The 27759-nt window shown below is 47.7% G+C and overlaps 1 protein-coding gene and 1 long non-coding RNA gene across 3 annotated transcripts in view; one reads left to right on the top strand and one right to left on the bottom strand.

Moving 5' to 3' along the window:
• The window catches only part of LOC114588963 (uncharacterized), a 40167-nt gene extending 33705 nt beyond the window's left edge, over window positions 1–6462 (bottom strand). Inside the window, exon 1 of the long non-coding RNA XR_013391444.1 lies at window positions 6392–6462. This is a non-coding gene — a long non-coding RNA (uncharacterized LOC114588963). The remainder of the gene's footprint in view (window positions 1–6391) is intronic.
• Window positions 6463–7638: 1176 nt separating this feature from the next.
• The window catches only part of ASS1 (argininosuccinate synthase 1), a 76034-nt gene continuing 55913 nt past the window's right edge, over window positions 7639–27759 (top strand). For both annotated transcript variants that reach the window (XM_077922228.1, XM_028715365.2), the window contains exons 1-6: window positions 7639–7746; window positions 10736–10848; window positions 12192–12260; window positions 13358–13546; window positions 21921–21977; window positions 24259–24333. In XM_077922228.1, the coding sequence (XP_077778354.1) occupies window positions 10741–10848; window positions 12192–12260; window positions 13358–13546; window positions 21921–21977; window positions 24259–24333 (498 nt within the window). In that variant the 5' untranslated portion in view covers window positions 7639–7746; window positions 10736–10740. The remainder of the gene's footprint in view (window positions 7747–10735; window positions 10849–12191; window positions 12261–13357; window positions 13547–21920; window positions 21978–24258; window positions 24334–27759) is intronic.

Below are 27759 nucleotides of genomic sequence, written 5' to 3'. Positions count from 1 at the left end.
GGTGATGATGACTGGTTGTAGAATACCTAGTTTTGAGAGACCCCCCACACCTTTCAGTACCGTACATAAAGCTACCACTTTGCACCAGCATCACAAGACCCTGTTTTGGTCTCCATGAGTTACCAGTGGTAGGACCTGACATCCTTTGGAAGTTCTCGCCGCCCCCTTCTGGTTCATTTCATGTAACACATTAATTGGGCTTTCACTTTGCCACATGTAAGGAGCAAGGAATGGGTTGTCCATCCATCCACAAGTTGCTTCAGTGCTGTTGGCTGGTGAGCGTGCGTCTTTGCTGTTTCATTCAGGATTCACATCCTAGCAGGAGATGGATCCGTGGGGTTGCTAGGCAACTGCATCTCCCACTGACGTAGTGGTGTTGCCTGGTGCCACACATCAGCAGCCCCAAGCAGTGAAAGGATATTTCATTTTGCTCAGCAAGACCCCGCAGAGGACAGCTTTTATGAAGTGGCTTTGAACGAAGGGAAGTCATTCAGCAGCTCCAGAACAGAAAGCTCTCTGGAGTAAGTAATGTGATTCACTGCCTCCTCTAAAATCCAAACCAGTTTCCAACAGTGCTGCCTTCACCTTCTCAGGGGCAGAGCATCTGCTTTGCATGCAAATGGTCTGAGGTTCAATGCCTGGCATCTCCAGGTTAGGACTGGAAAAGAAACCCTCACATACATACTGGAGAGCTGCTGCCAGTCAGTGTAGACAATACTGAGCTGGAATGGCCAAATAGTATAAGGCAGCTTCCTATGTTCCATGTCTCCTTCCTCAGGGTCACAGTTCAAGCTTGAGGAGGACTCTTTACAGTAGATTTTCACAGTTGGGGTTGTCCCCAGTCACCTTTCTAAGGTATAATAATAATATAATAATAATAATTTATTATTTATACCCCGCCCATCTGGCTGGGTTTCCCCAGCCACTCTGGGCAGCTTCCAACTGAATATTAAAAACAATAAGCATTAGACATTAAAAACTTCCCTAAAGAGGGCTGCCTTCAGTTGTCTTTTAAAAGTAAAATAGTTGTTTATTGCCTTGACATCTGCTGGGAGGGCATTCCACAGGGCAGGCGCCACTACCGAGAAGGCCCTCTGCCTGGTTCCCTGTAACCTTACTTCTCGCAATGAGGGAACCGCCAGAAGGCCCTCGGCGCTGGATCTCAGTGTCCGGGCTGAACGATGGGGGTGGAGACGCTCCTTCAGGTATACAGGACCGAGGCCGTTTAGGGCTTTAAAAGTCAGCACCAACACTTTGAATTGTGCTCGGAAACGTACTGGGAGCCAATGCAGATCTCTCAGAACTGGTGTTATGTGGTCCCGGCGGCCACTCCCAGTCACCAGTCTAGCTGCCGCATTCTGGATTAATTGCAGTTTCCGGGTCACCTTCAAAGGTAGCCCCACGTAGAGCGCATTGCAGTAGTCCAAGCGGGAGATAACCAGAGCATGCACCACTCTGGGGAGACAGTCCGCGGGCAGGTAGGGTCTTAGCTTGTGTACCAGGGGGAGCTGGTAGACAGCTGCCCTGGACACAGAATTAACCTGGGCCTCCATGGACAACTGTGAGTCCAAAATGACTCCCAGGCTGCGCACCTGGTCCTTCAGGGGCACAGCTACCCCATTCAGGACCAGGGAATCCCCCACACCCGCCCGCCCCCTGTCCCCCAAAAACAGTACTTCTGTCTTGTCAGGATTCAACCTCAATCTGTTAGCCGCCATCCATCCTCCAACCGCCTCCAGGCACTCACACAGGACCTTCACCGCCTTCACTGGTTCTGATTTAAAGGAGAGGTAGAGCTGGGTATCATCCGCATACTGATGAACACCCAGCCCAAACCCCCTGATGATCTCTCCCAGTGGCTTCATATAGATTTTAAAAAGCATGGGGGAGAGGACAGAACCCTGAGGCACCCCACAAGTGAGAGCCCAGGGGTCTGAACACTCATCCCCCCCCACCACTTTCTAGACACGGCCCAGGAGAAAGGAGCGGAACCACCGTATAACAGTGCCCCCAGCTCCCAGCCCCTCAAGACGGTCCAGAAGGATGTTATGGTCGATGGTGTCAAAGGCCACTGAGAGATCCAGCAGAACTAGGAAACAGCTCCCACCTTTGTCCCTAGCCCGCCAGAGATCATCAACCAGAGCGACCAAGGCAGTTTCAGTCCCATGGTGAGGCCTAAATCCCAATTGGAAGGGATCCAAATGGTCCGCATCCTCCAGGCGTGCTTGGAGTTGTTCAGCAACCACCCGCTCAATCACCTTGCCCAAGAATGGTAAATTTGAGACTGGGCGATAGCCAAATTGGCTGGGTCTAAAGATGTTTTTTTAAGAAGCGGTTTAATGGCCGCCTCTTTCAGCGGGTCTGGGAAGGCTCCCTCACACAGGGAAGCATTCACCACCCCGCAGAGCCCACCGCCCAGCCCAGCCCTTCCCGGCTTGCTTTTATTAGCCAGGATGGGCAAGGATCAAGGAGACAGGTGGTTGGTTTCACGTGTCCAAGCAGCCTGTCCACATCCTCGGGGGTAACAGATTGGAATTGATCCCATATAACATTACTAGACAGAACTCTAGCACTCTCCCGCCCTGGCCCTGCTCCCACAGTGGAGTCTACCTCCTTCTGAATCTGAGCGACTTTATCTGCAAAAAAGTTTGCAAAAGCATTGCAGGAGATCTTGGGGTCCCTACCAGGCCCTGGTGGTGCAGGTGGTTCCGATAGATTGTGAACCACCTGAAAAAGTCTCCTGCTGCTGTTTTCTGCAGATGCAATGGAGGCAGCGAAGAAGGCCCTCTTCGCCATCGCCATTGCCACTTGGTAGGCTCGACTTTGAGCTCTAGCCCGTGTCTGGTCTGATTCAGAGTGAGTTTTCCGCCACCGGCACTCTAGCCGTCTCAATGATTGTTTCATCGCCCTCAGCTCCGGGGAAAACCACGGGACTGTCTGGGCTCCATGCAATCGGAGAGGGCACTTCAGAGCCAGACAGTCAATAGCCCTGGTTAACTCCGCATTCCAGCGGGCCACCAGGGAATCAGCTGAGAGGCCATCAACTTGGGATAGAACATCCCCTACCACTCTCTGGAAACCAGTTGGATCCATTAAGTAGCGGGGGCCGACCATCCGAATCGGTCCCACCTCCCTGCAGAGGGGAAGGGTTGCGGAGAAGTCCAGTTGCACCAGGAAGTGATCTGACCATGGCACTTCTTTTGTTTCGCTTTTAGTTAGTGTCAGATCACCAACATCCGTAGAGGTAAAGTCTAAGGCATGTCTGTGACTATGAGTTGGGCCAAACTTATTCAGGGACAGCCCCATGGAGGCTATGCTTTCCACGAAGTCCCGAGCGGCCCCTTGTAAGGTTGTGTCAGCATGGATATTAAAATCCCCCAGGACAACCAAGCTAGGTGTCTCCAGGACCATATTCGCCACGACCTGAAGCAGCTCAGGCAGGGAATCCTTGGTGCAGCGGGGAGGTTGGTACACCAATAGGAATCCTGTACTGCCCCTATTGCCCAACTTCCAGAACATGCACTCAGAGAACTGGGTCTTCCCAATAGGATGCCTGGTGCAGACTAATGACTTCCTAAAAATCACTGCAACCCCCCCTCCCTGCCCACATGACCTGGGTTGCTGTGCATAAGAGAAACCTGGTGGGCAAGCAGCGGCAAGGACAGGCCCATCTGCTTCATCCAACCAGGTCTCTGTCACTCATGCCAGGTCAAATCCTCCATCCACAATCAGGTCGTGGATGGCAGTGGTTTTATTCATCATTGACCTGGCATTGCACAGCAACACTTTCAGGTCATGTGGCTTTCCCTTGCTGATTCCAGTATCCTTCCGGTCAGGACCAGACCTGGAGGCAGGGATAGTCCTCAAACAACGACTAACCCTGCCTCCTCAGTAATGACATGGTCTGGTCTTAGCGTAACTCCTCCTCCTGCCCATGATCACTGAGATCGGGTGTCCCAATACATTCCCCCCTGTGGAACCCGCCCCAGCCATTTTATTGGCTGAGGCCCACTCCCAGGCAGCCCTGACCCTTCCCCTTAAAAAGCAAAATACAAACTATATAATAACTTAACAGAATAATAAAAAAGAAGCAAAGCAAGAAACAACAGTGCTAAAATTAAACTACTCCCCACCCTGACTAAATACTTATCCAACCCCAAGCAAAAATAAAAAAAAGTTATAGAATATTATAAAAAACAACAACAACCATTTAAAGTGCAGCAAATTAAAAGCACTTAAAACATTTAAAACCATTTTGTCACTTGCTGCAGGGAGCTGCTCAGGCCTCTAAACTGTGGTGGTGAGTGCAGGCTCCGCCCCCTAGGCCAGATGGAGTTGGCAGGAAAGGGAGCAGCCCAGCCAGCACTCGAGCAGCAGCAGCAGCAGCAGCAGTAGTGTCCCGGAGGCCTTGATGGAGGCCCTCAAGCTGTGGCGGTGAGTGCAGGCTCCGCCCCCTAGGCCAGATGGAGTTGGCAGGAAACGGCGCGGTCCACCCAGCACTCGAGCAGCAGCAGCAGCAGCAGCAGCAGCAGCAGCAGCAGCAGCAGCAGTATCCTCATTGTTAAACCGTTCCTACTCTAGGCAACACTTCACTGTCATCATCATTATCATAATCATTTAAATGTGTATACCACCCTTCATCTGAAAATCAGAAGGCGGTTCACAACAGTTTTGGAGAAAAGCATAGAAGGAACCTCTTCCTTTTATGGCCATGGGGGTTACACACGCCCACAAATTTACCCTGGGTAAACATCTGCAAATCTGCAAAATGTGCTGATGTTTCTTGGTATCTAAATGAAATTTGCTAGAGAGGCACATCTGCAGATGAGGGGCAGGGAGCGACTGAGATGTGCTTCACCAGAGTTCCCATGCCTGGAAGTTTTAAGAAGAAAATCTGGACGGTGCACAGAGTGGGGTGACCAAGGGGAGCAAGGGTCTGGAAACCAAGCCTCATGAGGAATGCTTGAGGGAGTTGGACATGTTTAGCTTGGCGAAGAGAAGGCTGAGGTGTGAGATGATAGTCATATTCAAATAGCTTAAGGCCTGTCACATGGAAGATGGAGCAAGCTAGTTTTCTGCTGCTCTGGAGGAAAGGACCTGAAACAATGGGTTCAAGTTACATGAAAGGAGATTCCAACTGAACATCAGAAGAACTTTCTGACAGCAAGAGCTGTTCGACAGTGGAATGGTCTCCCTCAGGAGATTGTAGACTCTCTTTCATTGGAAGTTTTAAAGCAGATGTTGGATGGCCATATGCCATGGATGCTTTAGTTGAGATTCCTGCATTGCAAAGGGTTGGACTAGATGGCTCTTAGGCAGTGCTGGATTTAAGTACAGTAGTACCTTGGGTTACAGACGCTTCAGGTTACAGACGCCACTAACCCAGAAATAGTACCTCGGGTTAAGAACTTTGCATCAGGATGAGAACAGAAATTGCATGGCAGTGGCAGGCCTCATTAGCTAAAATGGTACCTCAGGTTAAGAGCAGTTTCAGGTTAAGAATGGGCCTCCAGAACGAATTAAGTTCTTATCCAGAACGAATTAAGTACCACTGTATAAGCTAGATAAGCTATAGCTTAGGGCCCCAATTTCTTTGGGCCCCCCAATTTTTTTTTTAAAAAAACCACCTGGATGTACATTTCCAAAATATAAGATAAAAAACAAATAAAATAAAACCTACATACAGCAACAGTGGCAAATGGCTTTAGATACCTATTAGGTCCATAAATGACCGTATAGCAGGCACGTCCAACAGGTAGACCGTGATCTGCTGGTAGATCACTGGACATCTGTGGTAGATCGCTGGCTCCCCCCAAAGAAGTTCAACAACTTCAGCTCCCGAAGTCTATTGGGAGTTGGACACCCCTGCCATATAGTATATATTCAACACAAAAAACAGCGACAATTTGTTGTTGATAAAGGACAGCTGGACATATAAAGGGCCCCATTACCTTCAGTAGCTTAGGGCCTCATCAAACCTAAATCCAGCCCTGCTCTTAGGGGTCCCTTCCAACTCTGTAATTCTATGACTCTGTGATAATAATAATGGTAAAGTTCATGACACATTAGAGAGTAACTTCCCACCTACTTAGTCTATATACCAGTGAATAACCTGGTATTATAAAGTCTTCAGAATTTTCTCTTTCCAATGAAATAAACCCAGTGATACTCCACCCACTGTTCGGTATGTTATTTTCACTAATGTGTGCATTTTAATGAACACTGTACTTAACACATGCGGTTTTCCATGTATCACATGACTGGAGAGCTGCATTGCAAAATTTGGATAAGCCTGAATTTTGAAAGAATAGCTGCATTTCAGTTTGCATATTGTTTTGCAAAGTACAAGATAGATTTGTCTCCTTAATACAAAGTGAACTGAATTCCTTACCTCTGTATCCCTAGAGCAGGGGGTGGGTGGGTGGGCGGGCGGCTGGTTATTTCCAGTTATGCCTGCTTTTGAACTTCCTAAAGCATCAAATGTTCTGCTTTTGGAATGTGAGCTGGATGGACTTTGGGGTCTGATCCAAGAGGGCAATCCTTCTGTGTTTACAGAGGGGATGTCCCGCGGCTGCATTCAGAATAGGCAAGATTGTGTGCCTTGGCCCTTTGCTTTGTCTGCTGCTGACTCAGCACACAGAGTTTGGAAGCCACAAGACTACATAAGAAAGAGGGATTGGATTGTGAAGAACGCAGAGTCAGCAAACATCTCCGTGTCAACACCCAGGTGCCAAAAAAGACAGGTGACACTCTGGCACAGCAGCCCACTATCTGTCTTTCTGGCCTTGAGCCAGCAATCACAAGCCATGGATCTTCTGTTGACAAGGGGGTTACCAAATTCTGCTCCTGAACCTGCTCCTGTGTCTTTAAACCCACAGCCAGACAGGCAGAAAATAATTTTTTTTCAGCACTTTTCCCCCTCTAACCCAGGAAGAGCATCACTTGCTAATTGCTCACCTGCCTGGCTCCTGTTAAAGGCAGAAGAGTGCCCCCCAAAGTTGGCAGTACTACAGTTCTTATATAATAGCTTCTGTCGGGCTTGTTGTCCAAAGTACAGAATTGCAGAGTTGGAAGGGACCCAAGGGGCCATTTGTCAAACCCCCTGAAATGCAACAATCCCATCTGAAAAATGCCTTACAGGTAGCTATCCAACCTCTGTTTAAAAACCTCCAACAAAGGAGAGCATCACCTCCCGAGGGAGACTGTTCCATTGCGGAACAGCTCTTGCCATCAGACAGCTCTTCCCAATGTTTAGTTGAAACCTTCTTTCTTGTTATTTGAATCCATCGGTTTGGGTCCTAACCTCTGGAGCAGGAGAAAACAAGCTTGCCTTCAGAAATTGAAGATGGCTCTCATATCACCTCTCAATCTTGTCTTCTCCAATCTTGTCTTATCCAATCTAAACATACCCAACTCCCTCAACTGTTCCTCATAAGGCTTGGTTTCCTTAGGGAACTACGGAGGTCTTTGTTGGGGCCTTTCGATCTCTGGGGAAGGCTGCCTTTTTAAAACCCTCCTCACTCCATAACCCAATTTAGAGAGGAAATTGTGAATGAGTGAAGAGGGAGGTCCGCAGTATGCAGAGCAGTCCCTTTGAGAGTTAGACACACCTCAGTCATTCCTGGCTCCTCCCACCCCAAACAAGTGGCTGTGATTTATAATCTGGGGTGGCTCTCTAGGAGAGGCACACATAGTTTTGTGTGCTGAGTGGCACTATTCCATCTGTGGCAGATTCCCTGTGGTGGGGTGAGTGGGGTTTTTCTAAATTTTACAGAAGGTGAAGGAGATAAATTGCAAAGGGGGTGGGTTTTTTTTTTTAAAGAGGATATTAAGATCCAGGAATACAAGGAAAGAAGAATTGAGGCTGTGTTTTAAAGTGGATAAATGCAATGTGGAAAAATAATTTGAATAGGACTGCCTGTGTATGTTTAACCTGTTTGAAAGTGCGAGAGTAATTCTGGGGCTTTTGCTTTTCACTAGGGCAGCTGGCAGTGAACCCCCATTGACTGGGCATCTCCAGTCCCTCATTTAAACCTAGCGTCAGATAGCCACACATAAATGCCAGCAGGGCTGCTATGCATTATGCAGTAGGTGGAACTAGAAACTTGACAGCTGTGGCTTTTGTATCATAAAGGTGGTGAATGATAGCCACTAAGGAGAATGACCTGGGAAGCCCCAGATTCAAGTTTTCCCCAGTGCCCACAAAATGCATTAACAAAGAGCAGGTGCTACCTTGCAGGGCTGTTTGTAGAGACCTCCAAAGCAAACATTTTTGGTGCTCCTTGAGTTATAAGGGGAAAGTAGAATGAAAAATTTCTGATGAATGTTATTCGCCAGCAGCTCTGCCCTATATTCAGTAAAGGGAGCCTCTCGTAATGAACATATTTGTCTTCTGTTCTAGCTGGTGGGTGGGTTGTATTTAAATCCAGCAAATTGTGGGGTGGGGAGAAAGATACTTTTCACAGTAGCTATCATCTGCTTGTAGCCAGCTTTGATTCTGGAAATGGAATATTTTGTTTCTTTTCTCCCTATTTTATGTTCATGACACCCCAACAAACATGGGCATAGCCAGGATTTTTGTTGTGGGGGGCCGGCTTTTGTTAGGGGGACAGAACCTCAGATTAGGCTAATCTAGGTTAATCTGGCTGCCCATCTATTACTGAGCCAGGTTTAAAGTCCTTGTATTAAATTACCAAGCCTTGAACAACTTAGGTCTAGGGTATACTTCAGGGACAACTTGAACCCTTATATCCCGGCTCAGCTGTTGAGATCCTCTGCAGAAGCATTGTTAGCTATTCTCTCAGCTGGTGAGACTCATTTGACAAGAACAAAGAGCCAAGCCTTCAGTTTCATTGGCCCAGTCCTGTGGAACTCCCTGCCTCTGGACATTCAGTAGGCATCTTCTGTGCCAACTTTTAAACACCTGCTGAAAACTTTTCTGTTCCGTCAGACTTATGCAAGGAATTGAAAACACATCTTTCCACAATAGCTTGCTGATTTCTCATTCTTATAGTTTATAATGGTTTTTATTGTGTGGTTTTATGCACTACTGTATATGAAATAGTGGTATATAAATATTTTTAGAAATAAATAATTCAGCATTTTCACCGCTACACCACACTGACTCTTCAGGACATGTTCACCCTTTTATCCTCCTAACAACCCTGAGAGGTAGGTTAGGCTGAGAGATAGGGACTGGCTCATGGGGATCTCAGTAAGTTTCATGACTGATCCTGAATCTCCTGGGTCCTGACACCATGCTGCATTAGCTGGCTTGTACAGAAGCCCCCAAATACTTGGCAAAAAAGCAAACCCAGAAAAGTTGTGGATTGTGGCTATTCTTTTGTTCCGTCTGCAACTGGTACCCCCATTCGTTCTTCTTCCCCTCCTCCAAATAAATCCCAGGCTGCACACAGAGGAAATTGAAAATGCAGTCCAGGCTGGTTGTCCAAAGCAGGAACTGTGGAGGTCTTTGTTTGGTCTTCTCAATCATTTATGCTGATGCCAGGCATGATGGTGCCAACGAGGCTACCTACACAATGTGCCAAGTCCACTGAGGGGTAAAAACAACAACTTTTAATTGGACAAATGATGGTAGAAACAGCCACATGGATCTCTAAAGCAGAGCCGGACACCTTTCAGCTCTTGGGCTGCGAATGGCCTGCAGTCTGATTTCATCCTGATTTCTTTCAGATGTCTTTTAAGAACTCTATTGTTCAAACTAGCCTTTGGAACAGAGGCCGCACCCTCATACTGTCAGTCATGGCTTCTCCCAAAGCATGCTGGGAAGTGTAATTTGTTAAGGGTGCTGAGAGACATTAGGAGACCCCATTTCTCCTCACAGGACTGAAGTTCCCTGAGTAGTTTTATCAACCAATCCCTCTTCCCAAAGAACCCTGGGAAATGTAGCTCTTTGAGGGGGAATTTGGGAGGATTTCTTAACAACCTATAGTTGGCAACCTATAGTACCCAGGATTCTTTGAGGGAAAGCCATGCCTGTGGTTTCGGGGAAAGTGGTATGAGAGTGCATGGCACAGATTTGACCTGAGTGTCTAAAACAGGGGTGGACTCATGGTCTAATTTCTGGAATGGGGAACCCTCACAGCTGTATGTGACCCTCCAAGTCTTTATGGCCTTTGGGCCTTTCACTAGGCTACACCACCTCCTCTGCCACACAAAGACCTCCCCATGTCTCTTTCCCTACCAGCACTGCCCCCCATCCTCCTTGAGTCTCTTTCCCTGGATGGGATGTGTCCTTGAACTCTGATCATGCCTGTTCCTTGTCTGGATGGAGGCTAGAGAAATGGATGTGTGAGAGAGTGTCTATGGAAACTAGCCTACTATCGAAATGTAAAATTTGCATTTCTTGCTCCACCCACTTTTGCCCCTGGCCCTTGGGAGGTTGCACAGAAGGGAATGTGGCCCTCAGGCAGGAAAAAGGGTTTCGAATCCCTGCGATAAAAATTCCAGTGAAATAGGGATGTGCCCAAGGCCAATCTTCTGGTTGCCAGGAAGGGTATTCCTCAGGCACTGAATTCCCTGGGGCTTTCAGGTTCCTCCTGAAATTTAATAATGATGGAGAAAAGTGCACCTCATTGGAGAGAGCATTCTGCAGCTGCGGAGCCACCACTGAAAAGACCACTGTTGTTGTTGTGGGGGGAGGAGACTGGAGAGTCTTTGTCCCAACCTCCGTCTGGTACCCAGTGTGAGGAATCATTTCTGTTTCTACTGATAGAGACCATGTCTCAGAGCAAAGGCGTCGTGGTCCTTGCCTACAGTGGGGGGTTGGACACCTCGTGCATCCTGGTCTGGCTGAAGGAACAAGGCTACAAGGTCATCGCCTACTTGGTAAGTTGACAAGGTGGAGTTCAAGCAGGATCCAGGAGAGGAAGGGCAATAGGTGTAGTAGTAGTAGTAGTAGTAGTAGTAGTAGTAGTAGTAATAATAATAATAATTTATACCCCGCCCATCTGGCTGGGTTTCCCCAGCCACTCTGGGCGGCTTCCAACTGAATATTAAAAACAATACAGCAGCAGACATTAAAAACTTCCCTAAACAGGGCCGCCTTCAGTTGTCTTTTAAAAGTAAGATAGTTGCTTATTGCCTTGACATCTGCTGGGAGGGCGTTCCACAGGGCGGATGCCACTATCGAGAAGGCCCTCTGCCTGGTTCCCTGTAACTTGGCTTCTCGCAGTGAGGTAACTGTCAGAAGCCCCTCAGAGCTGGACCTCAGTGTCCGGGCAGAACGATGGGGGTGGAGACGCTCCTTCAGGTATACCCAGCATCCTGTTCTCACCGGAACCTCTCAGATACCTGTGGGAAACCAGCAAGCACAGTAGCGTAGCTAGCCAGCGGGGGCAGTCCTCACCAGGTGGGATTGGCATAGGGTGGCATGGGGGTCTTTAGGGTAGCACAGAGGTTTGTAGTGCGGCACGGTGGATGCTATGCATCTGAAGGTGGGATTCTGGACAGCAGGGGAGCTTGAGGGTGGCATGGTGGTAACGGGGCATTTTGGACTCTGCAGGGGAGCAGAGCCACTTCCCATGCCTGAAATCAGCAGCTATGGAATTCTGGTGGCTGCCCTAAAAAAGCTCAACAACTTTGGTCTTCTCCAGGTGCCAGTGGGGTTGCTACGCTGCTGAGCAAGCAGAACCCGAGCATAAGAGCAACTCTCCCCTCCTGTGGTTTCCAGCAACTGATATTGTGGCCAGCTTTACCCTCTTCCATGAATTTGTCTAATCCTATTTTAAAGCCATCTAGGTTAGCAGCCATTCATGCCTCCTGTAGAAGCAAGTTCCATAGTTTGCACTGCCAAAAGGACATATTTTTAGGCATCCTGTATCTCCCAACATTCAGCTTTGTTGGAGATCCATGAGTTCTAGCATTATGAGAGAGGGGAAAATGTTTTTTCTTCTTCTATCCACTTTATCTAAAAAAAAGAAGTCCCAAACACTGCAATCCTTCCTCACAGGGGACATTTTGGTTGCTCTTTTCTGAACCTTTTCCAACTCTGCAGTATCCTCCTCCTTCTATTTTGCAGTAAGACTTGGTTAAATCTTGGGTCAGTTCTGGCTGAAATTCTGGGTTGGCCACAGTTCAGCAAAGAATCTGATCTATGTGTGTCTTCCATCTCCCCACCCCTTTTACCCCAAAATAAATATTAATATATGGCACGGTGTCTACTCTTCCAGGCCAACATTGGACAAGAGGATGATTTTGAGAAGGCAAGAAAGAAAGCACTTTCCTTGGGAGCTGAAAAGGTGATTCCTAAGCCCCCCCCCCACATGCTAACAGTCAATCAAATGGGTTGCAAATCCACAGAGCTGTCAGACTGGCCTAATTTGCAGGGTTAGTTTGTCAGGTTGATGGGAGAGAATGTTATGCATGCATTATTAACAGGTCAGAAGCATTGCCAGTGGATTGTTCTTGGAATTATGTGGAAAGTTGCCTCTACAGCTGTGTATATGAAATGATGGCATGGCAGGAGGTTGCCTACAATGGCAGCACAGAAATACTCTCAAAGTATAAATCTTCCTATAGACATAAAATATAAGACTGTCATCATGCTGCAGTTCACATGGCTGCCAATAGGTGGCCATGCCAATTGCAGCTTGACAACAGAAGCCTCTCAGCGCTGGCCCCAGCCTGGGCAGTGCCACCTCCCATGCCTGGTGCCTGACTGCCTGGGCTTCTGAATTGCTGGGCGAGGGAGGAAGGCTACACTGGACTGAGGGCCTCTCCCTGGGCTGTACTCACTTGGCTCCAGCCTCCCTCCCTCCCTCCTTCTGTCGAACTTCCGATTGGGTGTTGGGCAGTGCCCCCCTACCCAATATTTTATTCAAGTTTGTGCCACTGAAGGGGACCACTGGAAAACTGTTGCCCAAGCTGAAGCCAGGCAAAGTCAGCCCCAGGCTGACCTCACCCTGCTCTAGGTTGCATGGTGGGGTGGTGGTGGTGGGGTGATGATGTGATGCCATTTTTTGGTTTTCAGGCAGCAGAATGTCTTGGGCTGGCCCTGCACCACAATTTGCACTTGAGATCACTAAGCACAGCCTAGTCGTGTATTAACTCCCAAGATATACTTACTAGGCACTTTGTAACTTTTGTAAAATACAGCCTTGTATTACAGTTTTAAAACTGTATTTCTATAGCTGTTGTGTGGATTGCAAACTTTCTGAAGCGGGGAGGGCGGGCACCTGGATCAGGGTGTCAGACGATGAATGTAATTGTTGGGGCAGGCTTTACTTGCCCCCATCACCCCTTGGCAGGGTTCTGAGTTCAAAACGTGCCTCCCTCCAGCTTCTGATAAATAACTGGGAACAATCCCATCCCCTCTCCTCCTCTCCATCGGTCTCAGGTTTACGTTGAAGATATCAGCAGAGAGTTTGTGGAGGAATTCATCTGGCCGGCGGTCCAAGCCAATGCGATTTATGAGGACAGATACCTCCTGGGCACCTCACTGGCCAGGCCCTGCATTGCCCGTAAGCAGATGGAAATAGCGCAGAAAGAAGGTGCCCAGTATGTTGCCCATGGAGCTACAGGCAAGGTAAGCATTTGACGACTGGTGCTCATTGAGACTGGCGGGATGTAAGGCAGGAAGCCCAGCAGTAGGTGGCGCCAGAGCCAGCTGATTCCAGTTCTGTCCCCATCTTTGCTGGGTTCTACAAGGACAACACTGAGACTTAAGGAAGACAAGGAAGCAGCTGTCAGGCAGTGCCACTCCCTGGATTGGTTGTAGGCAGGTGGGAGCTGGCTGAGCACAGACTGGAAGATTCAGGACAGATTAAAGGAAGGACTTCTTCATGCAGTGCATCAGTGCTTTTATTCAACTGGAGTGTGCTGGAGTGCAGTTCCAGCACCTCTCAGGTGAGTGCCATTGCGGGCCGGCTTTCCCCTGCACTTATTGCCTTTACAGTCATACCTCATGTTACGTTTGCTTCATGTTACGTTTTTTCAGGTTGTGTCCTGCGGTGACCCAGAAGTACCGGAAAGGGTTTCGCTGCTCACGCATGCGCAGAAGTGCAAAATGATGTCACGCGCATGCGCAGACGCGGCGAATCGCAACCTGTGTGTGCGCAGATGCGCCGCCTCGTGTTGCGTTCCTTTCATGTTGCGAACGGGCCTCCGGAACGGATCCCATTCGCAAGCAGAGGTACTGCTGCATGTACTTCTAAGAGGCCCAAAATGAACATTTCAGGTCAATACAGAAACAGGCTGGCATGTGTCAAGTCTACACTTTTTTTTAGATCTATGACTCCACCCAGCTCCTAGCCGTGACTGGTCAAGTTATGGGGCAGGGCCAATTCGTATTTCATTTTCTTCAATCATGATCCTGTGTAGTGGCAGCAGGCTGTAAGATATGCAGCCAGGCCTCTACTGTTGCACACATGTGTGTTTCTGCAAGGGCCTTTCCAAGCTGCCCTAGTCACCCACCTGAATCTAAGAGAACGAGGGAGGCGTATTTATTTGACCTGCACCAGAACCAGAGGTGACCGCCAAACCAGCTAGGGAGACAGCTTATTTTTTAGCACCTCCACGGGCGGTGAATGTGGCTGTTGTCAAACCAGCATCTGTTCATGGTTGCACTGAGTCGCCCAGCAACTTACTGTAACAACTTCATGTTTTTCTTGAACAAGAGCACTGCAGTGCATAGTTAAACTATGGAACTCACAACAGCAGGAAGCAGTGAAGGCCACTAACTTGGATGGCTTTGGAAGAGGATCAGGCAAATCTATAGAGGAGAGAGATATCTTTTTTTTTTAAAAAAAAGATTTTTATTAAAGTTTTCAAAGTATTACAAAAAGAAAAAAAGAAAAAGAAAAAATACAAAATAAAAACAGTTAAAAACAATTCAATCTTTTCGTGTCTTATCTTGCATTCGCTTGTTCCCCAGACCTCCTCACACCTCCCTTTTTTGTATCCAGTTCAATTGGTTGGTTCAGCAAATCCATTCCCTCTTTATTTTTATCCTAATCTTTAATCTTAATATATTATAACTTTAAATTATCCCCTGTTAACAGTCCATTTTTACACATCTTTATAACATTACTGCTGAAAACCACTTAGCTTCAATCCAACATTGTTCTAACATTCATTAATTTTGCAATATTTCTGTAAATAATCTTTAAATTTCTTCCAATCTTCTTCCACCGACTCTTCTCCCTGGTCTCGGATTCTGCTGGTCATTTCCGCCAATTCCATATAGTCCATCACCTTCATCTGCCATTCTTCCAGGGTGGGTAGATCTTGTGTCTTCCAATACTTTGCAATAAGTATTCTTGCTGCTGTTGTGGCATACATAAAGAAAGTTCTATCCTTCTTTAGCACCAATTGGCCGACCATGCCCAGGAGAAAGGCCTCTGGTTTCTTCAACCTAATCAACCTAATTAGGAAGAGCAACCTAATCAACCCTTAGGCTGTGTACACACCAGACATTTAAAGTACACCCCCCAATCATGTGAGCTGTGATTTGTTAAGGTTACTGGGAAATTTAGCTCTGTGAGGCATAAACTATGGATCCCAGGGCTCTTAGGCTGCTGGGAAATTTGTTTTAAAAGTGCTTTAAATGTGTATGCAGTCCTATTGAATCAAAAGATAGCCTTTTAAAATGGCACTGGACAAACATGAGAACTAGAAGCGTGTTTTAAAAACAAAACTAGATCTGGAATTCTCACGAAACCCATCCCAAATTGGGGTAGGGGCGGGTGGAAGACAATGTAGCCTTTTCGGACTATGCCCTTTGGGGTTGTTCAAGAAGACTGGGTGCCATGCTTTTGCAAATCTGGACAGCCTGTTTTCTTTTTCGGTTAAAAATTAAGCTGCTTTCCGGCAGAGGGGAGAGTCCATCTGTTGCCCTGGAGTTGCTGGCTGGCTGGCTCATCTATTTAACCACGGAAGCATGCTAAGCCTAAGCAACCGCTTGAGGAACCCCAAGATTCCTGGGGCACCTGCTCTGCAAAGCGGAGATCTTCAGGGGGAACAGTTTGCACAGTATTACAGACAAGAAATCCTAGCCCATCAAACCCCAGTCACTGTTTCTCCAAATGCTCAGAGAAATGAATGATAGCAGTGGTGTGCACAACTCAGCTGAAAGCTGAATCGGGTGGGAGCAGAGAGAGTGGGTACCTGAGGCCTCTGGATGTTAATGGACTACAACTCCCATCATCCCTGACCACTGGCCATGCTGACTGGTGGTTGATGGGAGTTGGTGCCCAATCAGGGATTGTAGCCCAACAAGATGTTATAGTCCAACAAGTTCTGGAGAACCACACAGTCTATTTGTGGACTAGATGATCCTTTAATCCCAGGACATAAAAATGTAAGAGCTTTCTGGGTCAGGCCAAAGGGGGTCCATCTAGTCTAGCATTCTGTTCTCACACTGGCTGACCGGATGTGTGTGGGAAACGCAACCACAAAACATTCAACCACAAAAGCAAACTCCCATCCTGTGGCTTCCAGCAACCTGGGATTCTCCAGCTGTCGTTCTGCCTTGCAGGGGGCTGGACTAAATGATCCTTAGGTCTCTTTCGACCCTACAATTCTTTGATTCGACCGTATCTGTTTTATAATTTTAAATTATAAAACAGGGGGTTTAAAATAAGAAGCCACCCATTCAAATCTCACTCTAGTGAAGTTACAGCGCTCATTCTCAGTCTCACTTTGGAAATAATTTGGAAATAATAAGTGCTCTTTATTTCTGTTGTTGGTCTGGAAAGTTGCAAAGCAGGCTTCTTTCCACGAGAGGGTGCAATGAAACCGTGCTTTTAAAGCCGCTTCCTTCCCATTCTAAAGTTGCTGACTCAGAGTTTCTCTGGCTTGACAAGGCAGGAACTGTCCAGCAGAGGGGGAGAGAGACTGTGCAATGGGCCCCCAGCATCCTTCCAAGGAGAGCCCGTGGACTGTTTGTGAATCAGGGATGAAGCTTTTCGTGGCCATTAAAGGCTGCTCTGATCTCTGTTCCCCTTTGATTCCAGTCCATTAACTTCACTGCTTGGGTGTTGAGAGGAATGAAATAAACAACGGCTTATGTGAGCTCAAAAGAATAAAAAATTTAAAAACTCCCTGAACCTACAGGGGAGATGGACTGCCATCCTGTTCTCACAGTGGTCAACCAGATGCCCCAATGGGAAATTTGCAGGCAGGATTCGAGCACAACTACCCCCTCCTGTGGTTTCCAGCAGCCAGTGGTCAAAAGCACCGCTGCCTTCAGCTCTGGAAGGCAGAGCACAGCCACTGTGGCTAGTAGCCATGAATGAACAGCTTTCCCTTCCATGAATTTGCCCAATCCTCTTTTAAAGCCCTCCAAACTGGTGGCCATCACTGCCTCCTGCGGGAACGAGTTCTATGGTTTAACTGTGCGCTGCATAAAGGCTTTCTTCCATCTGTCCTGAAGCTTCCAACATTCAGTTTCAGTGGGTTGCCACAAGTTCTAGAGCAGGGTTTCCCAGACTTCGGCCTCCAGCTGTTTTTTTGGAGTACAATTCCCATCATCCCTGACCTTCTCTGTGTCATGCATAATTTCATAAATATCTGTTGTGTCACCTCTTCATTGTCTTTCCTCTAAACGGAAATGTCCCAAATGCTGCAACCATTCTCTCATAGGGGAAATGGTTAGGGAGGCCAGGAGAACCAGTAACCCGATTCCCCCTCTCCAAAGCAGTCCATCCTCCGCTTGCATTGCCAACTTCTTTAATGCGCCGTGCGCCATCTGCAGGACCTTGCGTCTGGGCAGCAGATGGGGCTGTTTGGGGCCTGCAAGGGAAATGAGTGTTCTAATAGATGTTTCCTCCAGAGTGTTTTGTAATAGTCCCTGGAGGCTCCTGCAGTCAGGAACAAGTTTAGCCGTGTGTATTCTCTTTCCAGCCCTCTCCTCAAGAACATCTCCACCTAATTTCCATGGGCACTGTTTATTACTTGTGATTACATTTATACCCCATCTTTCTTCAAAGACGGTGCACATGGTTGTCCTGCTACCCACTTGCAACCTCACAACAACCCTGTGAGGCAGTCTAGGCTCTCAGGCAGTGGTAGGTCCAAGGTCATGCCCCCCAACTAACCCCCCAGTTGTCTCCACCCAAGAAGGGGTGCGATGGCAAGACTGTAAACTCTCAAAAGCGGTGTGCAATCATTGCTAAGTTTGGTAAGCACTACTCCAGACTATGGACCTTCTGGGTTATCTCCTCATCTTGAAACCGTGTAAAGGGACTGTTTTTTGGAATCCCACCTTTTCCTCCAGGTTGCTCAAGGTGGCATACATGGTCCTCACACTCTTTATTTAATCCCCACAACAACTCTGTGAGGCAGGTTAGGCTGAGAGTGAGTGGCAACCCAAGGTTACCCAGTAAGCTTCACGGCCAGGCAGCAATTTGAACCCTGGTCTCTCAGGTCCTAGTCCAACACTCTAGCCACTATTCCACACTAGCTCTCCTTGATGGGAAGGCTAGGAAGTCACCTGCTTTTGCATGCAGAAGGCCTCCAAGTTCAATCCCCAGCACCCTGCCCTGAAACCCTGAGCAGCTGCTGCTGGTCAGTGTAGACAGTTCTGGTGGTGCAATGGTTCGACAGCTTCCTGAGTCCCTGTATAATTCCCATCCTTTATTAAGAACTTGGAGGACTGGAATCTTAACTTTTAGGGGAAGGGGCTTGGCTGAGTTGTAGGCTACCTGCTCTGCAGGCAGAAAGTTGCAGGTTCAATCCCCGTGGGCATCTCCAGGCAGGGCTGGGTAAAGACCCTCTTCCTGAAAGCTCTGGAGAGCAGCTGCCAGACAGGGTAGACAGCACTGAGCTAGAGGGACCCCACGGTTTGACTCAGGAGAAGGCAGCTTCCCGTGTTCCTATTTAAATCAGCCCTTAATTCTGAACCATGATGACCAGAAGCTCTTTCAAGTGTCCCATAGGGACTAGAAACTTTGACCACGAATCAAAGCAGAGGTCCCCCTCCCCACTGGAATCTGACACACTTCTTGCTTTCGAAAATTGTGAGATATATGTGCACCTGGTGACATCAAACAGACCAGACCCCAGCCCCGCTGGTTGATAACTGAGTGGAACGATCCATCTTTGGGATGGCTTTGTGCCAGTATTTGCCTTTTGCAATAATGGTAAGCAGATGGGCGAGGGATTACACGCTCACTGAGAAGGTTAATTAGAGAAAGACACTGTCTGGGGGTGTACCATGCCCATTGATGTACAGGGGGAGCCCATCAAGCCATTAGCTACAGTTCTCATTAAAAGATAGGTGCTTTCCCTGACACTTATTACCTCTTCCTACAGCTTGTGAGTCGCAAGTGGGAACTCTGGACTACTCCAGATGACCTGTTTATTGAATATCCTCCTGATTTGCTTGTACAAAACCAATGGAGAGGTTAGGCTATGCCCAGACCTTAATGAGTATGTTTTCTCATTTGTTTCCAGGGAGGTTATACAATATAGGAGAGTTTGTTTGCAATGAGGGTATACTATAAAGGAGTATTCATCCTGCTAATCTCTGGATTTGCTGGCAGGGTTTTACACATCTTCCCATTAATCATTCCTTCACCCCACTCTTCTCAGGCATTTCCCCTTCACTTTCCTAATCTGCTTTATGTGCATAAACCTAAATATCCAGAATGCACTTGAAACTTTCCTGCAGATAGTGGAACAGGTTAACCTCCCCCCCACTTCATGTTCCATGATGCTAATTAGCCTCTTCCCTCCATTCTTCTGATTAATGCTTTGTTTGAAACAGTATCATATCACTTTAATCAGTCATGACTTCCCCTAAAGAATTCTGGGAGCTGTAGTTTGTTAAGGGTGCTGAGAATTGTTAGGACAGTGTTTCCCAACCTTTTTTGGGCAAAGGCACACTTGTTTCATGAAAAAAATCTCGAGGCACACCACCATTACAGCCCCGTGACGTCAGCGCGCAGCGTCACGCCGGGAGGGACATGAATTGCTAGCAAATTACATAATCACCTCCTTGAGGGCTGGCTCATCTTCTCCGAAAGCAGAACCCCATTAATTAACAGCACAGACTCACACCATAGCCAAGACGAGGGGGGGAAACCTCAGTCATGCACAGTCATGCACATGTGGGGGCTAAATGAGGACGAAGACCAGGCAGAGAGCAGGGTTCAAATCACCCCACCTGGCCAGGACAATTCCTGGGTGCTCCCTTGGGCCACTCGCCTGACCCACCTCGCAGGGCTGTTGTTGCGAGGATAACACGGGGAGAACCACGCGCGCCCCCGGGAGCTCCTTGGAGGAGAAAGCGGGCAATGAATGCAATGCACGAAATATATGAGAGGCGACCAGGTTTTGCAGGTGAGGGGCCCCCGCCAGCCTCCGCTTCCAACACCCGGCGCAACGACGCCGAAGTTTTCCCCCGGGCTCGGCTCGGGGAGCAGCGCTGCTCCCCCCGGCTCCCCTTCACCCTCCCGGCTCTCTCTGCCGCCCACTGGGGACCCCCCTCACCTGCCAAGTCCGGAGCGCCGGTGGAAGTTGCATGCATGCATGCAGGGTGCCGCGTTGCCATTGCATTGCACTGCACTCCATGCAACGCCTGCACGCATGCATTGCCTTGCACGCCCGCCAAGGGGTCTCCCCGCGGTCCGATGCGTCCCCTCCGGCACGGATGCAGCATTGCAAAAATAAAAAAACCCCGACGCAGCCCTACCTGGGGGGCAGCCTCCGCCTCCGCTGCTCCGCCTCCGCGGGGATCCCCGGGCTCCATCCTGCCGCCCGATCTCCGGGGGGCACAGGCAGGCTGCGCGGGGTCTGCGCGGAAGAGCCCCTGCCCACCCGGCCGCCGCCGCTGCGCTCATTACATGGCCGGGAGAAGAGCGCTTCAAACAAAATGCCCGGCCCGCCAGGCCACGCTGGGAAACGTAGTTCGCGCACCCCGCGCGGGCGCGGAGCCCAAGGGCGAGGGGACTACGGATCCTGGCAGCCCCCGCGCCGGGGACGGAGGGGGAGAGGCCGGGTGCAGGGATGGAGGGACGGGTGGGCGAGCGAGTGAGTGAGTGGCAGCCGCCAAGCCTTGGCCGAGAGCCAGGAAGGGCCTCCCCGGAGGAGGAGGAGGAGGAGGAGGGAGGCGCAGAGTGGGAGGGAGGGAGGGAACCCCAGGGGTCATCTAGTGACGGCGCCCCAATCGAAAATTTGACTTAAAAAAAATTTTTTTTTTTTTTAATTTTTCCCGCGGCACACCAGGCAACATCTCGCGGCACACTAGTGTGCCGCGGAACAGTGGTTGGGAAACACTGTGTTAGGAGACCCCTATTCCCTTCACAGAACTACATTTCCCAGAGTGGTTTAACAATCAACCCCCTTTCCCAAGGAACATTGGGAACTGCAACTCTGTAGGATGACAGGGATCACCTAACAACTCTCAGCACCCTTAACAAACTACAGTTCCCAGGATTCTTTGAGGGGAGCCATAACTGTTTAAAGTGGCATGGTACTGCTACAAATACAGGCTTTGTGAGATTTTTTTAAACTAAAAAAATGCCAGCTTCTATGGAACTGTCGACTATCCAATAAATAAGAGACCCCAATTGACTGATTGCCTATCCCTAATTGCTAAAAGAACCTTTTATAGGATGCCAGTGTAAACCAAACCTTAAGTTTATCTTTTTTAATTTAGAGAAAAGAAGGTCTGTACGGGTATTAAATCAAGAGTTATTGATGTATCTCCCCATAAAGCTCTTTTTCAGGAGTTGCAATGAAGACCAGAAGCTTTAAAGTCGGCAAAAGGAAGCAATTGGGGGCTCTCATGAAGAGCTGGCCTTTCTCAGCTTTCCTAGTGAACCTCAGTCAGTCTGCAGCCAGTCAGCCACAGTGGGACAGGAAAAAAATGCTAGCCCTTGATCAGCATGGCAGGATTTGAAATCTGCCTGCGATTCAGGAGTGTTTGATTGTACACTGTGTTCTTCTATCCCTTTTAGGGTAATGACCAAATTCGCTTTGAGCTCACCTACTATGCCATCTGCCCTCAGATCAAGGTAAGGAGCTGTACCAGTGCACTGATGATCTCCCATCAAAACAAAGTTGATAAATTATCGGAAGGGGCATTTGTTTTAGGGGGGGAATAGAAATTCAAACTGAATTGGGCCTCAATTAGGATGCTGATTCATAGCATGAGATGGGGGAGTTTATTCTCTCTGGTGATTGCAGAAGACCCCTGTTCCTCTCCCAAGAACTACAATTCCCAGAATTTCCCTAAGATGAGAGATTCGTTGTTTAAACCACTCTGGGAGCTGTAGCCCTGGGAGGGGAACAACTCTCAGCTCCCATAATGAACTACAGATCCTGGAATTCTTTGCAGGGGCAGAAACATAACTGTTTAAAGTGGTATCATAGTGCTTTAAATATATGATTCAAATATGGCCTCTGTTTGTCTAACCCAGTGTTTCCCAAATTGGGTGATACCGCCCCCTGGGGGGCACTAGGATTACTTATGGGGGTGCTAAGAGGCAAGTGGGCAGCAGAGGGTGCTGGTGGATATGTAAATGACCATCATATTTGAAAAGTTAGCATTTCTGGATCAAATTTAGCAGTTTTTTTTGAATTAAATAGTTTTAACTGGATTTCGAATAAATGTGCAATTAATTGTTACTATTTTGAATGTTATTGTGCTGCTATCTTCCTTAGTGGGGACTGCAAACTGCTATTCTGAATATTGCTATTTTATAGGGTAGGGAACATTGGAGATGAGTGTATGGAACCAAGAGGGCAGTAGCCAGAAAAAGTTTGGGAACCATTGTTCTAACCTGTTAATTGCCTGATCCCTGAAGCTTCAATATACTCTAGAATTCCATTCTGTTGTCTTACACACAATTCCCTCCCCCCTTTTTTTGCTGATGCCCATCTGAAGGCAATCCTATTTTAGCTGATGTCCCTTCCCAGCCGAACAACTGAAACTCGAAGTCAGTTCTTTTGAGTTACATAAAAAACCAGAAAATTGGTTGTCAAATCTATTGGCTTTCGAATGGGTTGTTCTGATCTTTTAATCGGCCTCCTGTTTTAACCCAAACTGGAGAAGGCGAAATGGACACCTGAATTGCACCTTGCCTTGGGCAGGTCATTAAGTTACAGTAACAGCTTGAGAGCATCTTGGATTACCTTTGTTTGGTGAGATTAATGCAGGAGATGCTTAATGGCCAGTGCTCCTGGCTATCCAAAAGAGCTTTGAAACTCTTTCTACTCCAGGCAAGGGTTCATTCTAGTAGCTGGTTTTGGGGAAAGTCTCCAGAGCTGTGGTCCCCAAACTTTTCCAGGCCACTATCACCTTGGTTCCAGAAACTCATTATTCTGAATGGCAGTTTGCATGACCCGCTAAAGAAGATAATAATGCAATAAGACTCAAAACAGTAACAATGAATTAGCATTTATTGAAAATCCAGTTAAAATTATTTAGTTTGATTCAACAAAACTGATGAACTTGATCCAGTGATACCAGCTTTTCAAAGTATCCCCATGTGTGTTAGCAGGTAATCCCACTGCCCCCAAGGGGTTGGTCTTCACCTTGTGGACCAGGTCTAAGGGGGAGAAATCCAACTCTGGCCTCATTTCTAGGTGAACCAACCCAAATTTGCACGTTTTGGAAATTGCACTCTGAAATTTGCCCTTCTCCAGCCAAGTAATGTGCCCCCCAAAATAAATAAAAATGCATACACTAGGGTAAAGTGTGCATAAAAATGCATATAATCATGAAAATAGCTCGCACAGTTCCAATAGTTATTTTGGGAAATTTTGGCTGTTAAATGTGGCATCATAGCGCTTTGAATGTATGGTGTGAAAGCGGCCTATAATGTATCTTCCAAATGTTGCTGGGGTTATATCCTACCAAGCTCTACTCAGAGGAGACTAACTGGAATGAATGTTCTTAAGTTAGCCATGTCCTCTGATTAAGGAGGACTAACAGTGGATCCTGCTCTTCAACTTCTGGCAGAAGAATATCAGAAGAGCCTGGTTCCTGGGTCAGGCCAGTGACCCATCTAGTTCAGCATCTTAGTTCTCACAGTGGCCAACCAGATGCCCATGATGAGAAGCCCACAAGCAGGTCCTGAGTGCAGCAGCACTCTCCCTACGTGACTCCCTATGTGATTCCCACCAACTGGTATTCAGGGGCATAGTGCCTCTGACAGCAGAGATGGAACACATGGCGGCTAGAAGCCATTGGTTACTCTGGCCTTGATTTTATGTTGGGACCCGATTCTACCAAACTCATATTTGCTGACAGCGCCCCCCGAATAACCAGTTCTTTCCCACCATTCTCTGCAGATTATTGCTCCTTGGAGAATGCCGGAATTCTACAACCGCTTTCGAGGCCGAAGCGACCTCATGGAATATGCCAAGGTAGGAGAATTTGCCCATCTCCTGCATTAGTCCTTTCCCCTCGTTCCTGTAACTGCCATACCCCTGTTAAGTCCTGCAATTAAAGGTCTGGTTCTTTGGAGTTTTGGAACTCCCTTCCAGGAGAAGCCAGTCTGGCTCCCTCCTTGTCCTTCCACAGGCAAGGGAAGACTGTTTTGTTCTTTGAGAATTGACTGTTTCTTAAGGGTGGGGCTTTAAATAGTGCTGTGCTGTTTCTGTCATCTGTGTTTTAATACATTTGGGTTTTTTTTAAAATATTGTTTTCATCCTATTCAGGTTTAATTACTTTTTAAAAAATGGTCTTTTATATGTCTTTAGTTTAGTTTTTTGTTTTTTATCTGTGTTGTTTCAGTTTGTGTAAGCTGCCTTGAGCCCTGGTCTTGGGGATAGGCGGTATATAAATAATAATAATAAATTTAGTAATAAATGAGCCGCTTGCTCTCATTGCCATTGAGAGCAGCCTGAGGCTGCTTCTTCTAGGCTCAGAAGAAGAACCTCAGGTTCTTAACAGGCCAGGCAGATGTCCCTGTCCCATTTTGTAGCCCACCTCCTGGTGTGCAATGTGAGAGGCATTTGGTTTCTCAGGCCCACAGGAAGAAGGGGCCTCTGAGCAACCCAGCTCTCGGCCTTTCTAGTGCAGGACATTCTTCCAGGGCCTCAGGTGCTGTGGTCACTTGGTCTGGAGCAGCTGGCTGGAAGTCCTAGACCTGGCCTTGTTTCATAGCTGATGCCTCTGTAGCCTCTGACTCTATGCCCAGGGTCATGAACAGGATTTTGCTACTTTGGATTCTCAGCAGGTGCTTCCATGTGGAAATTTGCTGCAGCCTCAGAATGGTCTTCAAATAAGTTTTACTCAGAGTATACGTTTTGAAATCTGTTCCTTTGTCTGTCTTGAACTCATAGCAGGGTTAGCAAAGGCCAGGGGTGCCAACCTGAATAAAGTATTGGGGGGAGGGGAGGTAAGCCCTGTGCTGCATAATTGATCGTGATCTGATGCATGCACACCGTTTGAATGGCAACGTCCATCATTTTTTTGGGGGGGGTGCCTGCCCCCTCAGATTTTTTATTGTGGGGCTGAAGGCAAAGGTAAAAGAAAGGTGATATTATTCTACACTGCAGCAACACCTATAGTGTCCAGGTCAGGGGAAAGTAATAGTCCCACTCTGTCCTGCCTTGGTCAGACCACACCTGGAGTACAGTGTCCAGTTCTGGGTGCCACAATTTAAGAAGGATATTGGCAAGCCGGAATGTGTGCAGAGGAGGGCGACCAAGATGATCGAGGGTCTGGAAAGCAAGCCTTATGAGGAATGGTTGAAGGAGCTGGGCTGCTTAGCTTGGAAAAGAGGAAACTGAGGAGATATGACAGGCATCTTCAAATACCCAAAGGGCTATCACATGGAAGATGGAGCAAACTTGCTCCAGAGGGTTAAACTCAAACCAATGGCTTCAAGTTAAAAGAAAGGAGATCTTAACTAAACATCAGGAAGAACTTTCTGACAGTAAGAGCTGTTTGACAGTGGAACGGACTCTCTCAGGCAGTTGTGGGCTCTCCTTCCTTGGAGGTTTTAAACAGAGTTTAGATTACCACCTGTCATGGATGCTAGTTGAGATTCCTGCATTAAGCGGGTTGGACTGGATGACCCCTGGGATCCCTTCCATCTCTATAATCCTATGATTCTATGACTTGACTTGAGCCAGTGTGGTGTAGTGGTTAAGAGTGGTGGACTCGTAATCTGGGGAGCCGGGTTCGCGTCTCCGCTCCTCCACATGCAGCTGCTGGGTGACCTTGGGCTAAGCACACTTCTTTGAAGTCTCTCAGCCCCACTCACCTCACAGAGTGTTTGTTATGGGGGGGAGGAAGGAAAGGGAGAATGTTGGCCGCTTCGAGACTCCTTCGGGTAATGATAAAGCGGGATATCAAATCCAAACTACTCTTCTTCTCATTTCCCCTTCTCAAACTTGGAACACAGTTACTCCATCACTCCATCCTGTGAAATCGAGGCTGCTTTGCGCATGTCCCCTGGGGGGGGGGGGCTGAAACCTTCCAGAGTGCTTAAAAAAACTGCCGTCCATTCTGCCTCCTCTCTCTCTCTACACCGTTCACAACGTGTCATTTTCCCCCTTCTTTCATCACAACGAACCTTTAATTTTCTAACCTTCAAGGCCACTTTGGATTTTAGCTGAGCGCAATCTCGCCTGCTCGTTACCGCAGCAATTACAGGCACCCCCTGCAGGAGGCTTCCACATATCCTCGGTTTTTGGGGCGTAAGGATACTTCCCCCCTTCTTTTTTTTTTTTTTAAAAGGCCCATAATTACCTAGATGTTAATTGTCATCCACTTTGAAGGCAGAAACTTGTCCCCACTTCAATAGCTCCTTCGAAAGACAAAGTAAATGCCTTTTTTGCCCTCCCCTCCCCAATGCCTTTTATTCCCCGCTTTTTTATTATTTTTTTTTGGAAGAACAAGTTTCAATAAAACATATTAGAAGTTTTGCATCAGAGCCCCTTGGCTGCCCACCAGGGGACCTTTTCTTTCCCTGCGACTTTATGGAAATGGTTGACAACTGGGCTCAATCAATCAAGAGGAAAAGAGCAGTTCGGTGTATAAACCAGAAAATTGCTTGAGGTTCTCTCTCTCTCTCTCTCTCTCTCTCTCTCTCTCTCTCTCTCTCTCTCCTTCCTAGTTCTTTTTTTAAAATAAAAAACACCTAACAACAACGTCCATCTAAAGCGGATCCAAAGCTGTGTTGAGTCAGAAAGAATTATTCTGCAGAGGGTTCTGAGACCGGATGCTGTCGCTCTTGGCCTCCCTTTTAAATTTTATATTTTAGAAATAAAGAGGCACGTGCTTTTCCCGACGCTTGTCTTTTACCATCTGTTATTTATTCCTAAGTAGGCAATTTCCAAGAGACTCCCATATGTTGCCAAACGGTCAAATTATTAACTTCGCCCTCTCTCTGTGTGTATGTATGTGTGTGTGTGTTTTAATTGTTATTGTATGGGAAACTGAAGTGTGCGCCTTTTCTCTTCCCAAGAAAAAAAAAGGCCACAGCTATAAGCTGAGGAGAGGGCCCCCGCTCGAAGCAATTAATGTGAACGAAAAGAGTTGCGTTCCAGACTTTTCAAACCGTGGCTGTGTGTTAGGGAAAGGGCAGGGGGGAAGGGGAAATGGTTGGTTAATGGATGCACAACCTGGGGTTTTTTTGTGTTTGTTTGTGTTCATTCACCACCAGGGTATTGTTGTTTGAATCTAAGGTGCTGGATGAGGATATTGGAGAGCTTTTAGAGAGCCTGTCCTGCCACAAGCAAACTGTTCCTTTATCTCCTGTCCAGCGGATTCAGCCAGGGTTTTGTAATGCTTGGAGAGCCAGACTAAAAGGCAGTCGAAAAATAACACATGCATAAGAA

The sequence above is a fragment of the Podarcis muralis genome, chromosome Z (assembly GCF_964188315.1).
Source record: "Podarcis muralis chromosome Z, rPodMur119.hap1.1, whole genome shotgun sequence".
Taxonomy (NCBI): domain Eukaryota; kingdom Metazoa; phylum Chordata; class Lepidosauria; order Squamata; family Lacertidae; genus Podarcis; species Podarcis muralis.
Note: the sequence above shows the minus strand (reverse complement) of the source record. Positions and strands in the feature narration are given on the sequence as shown.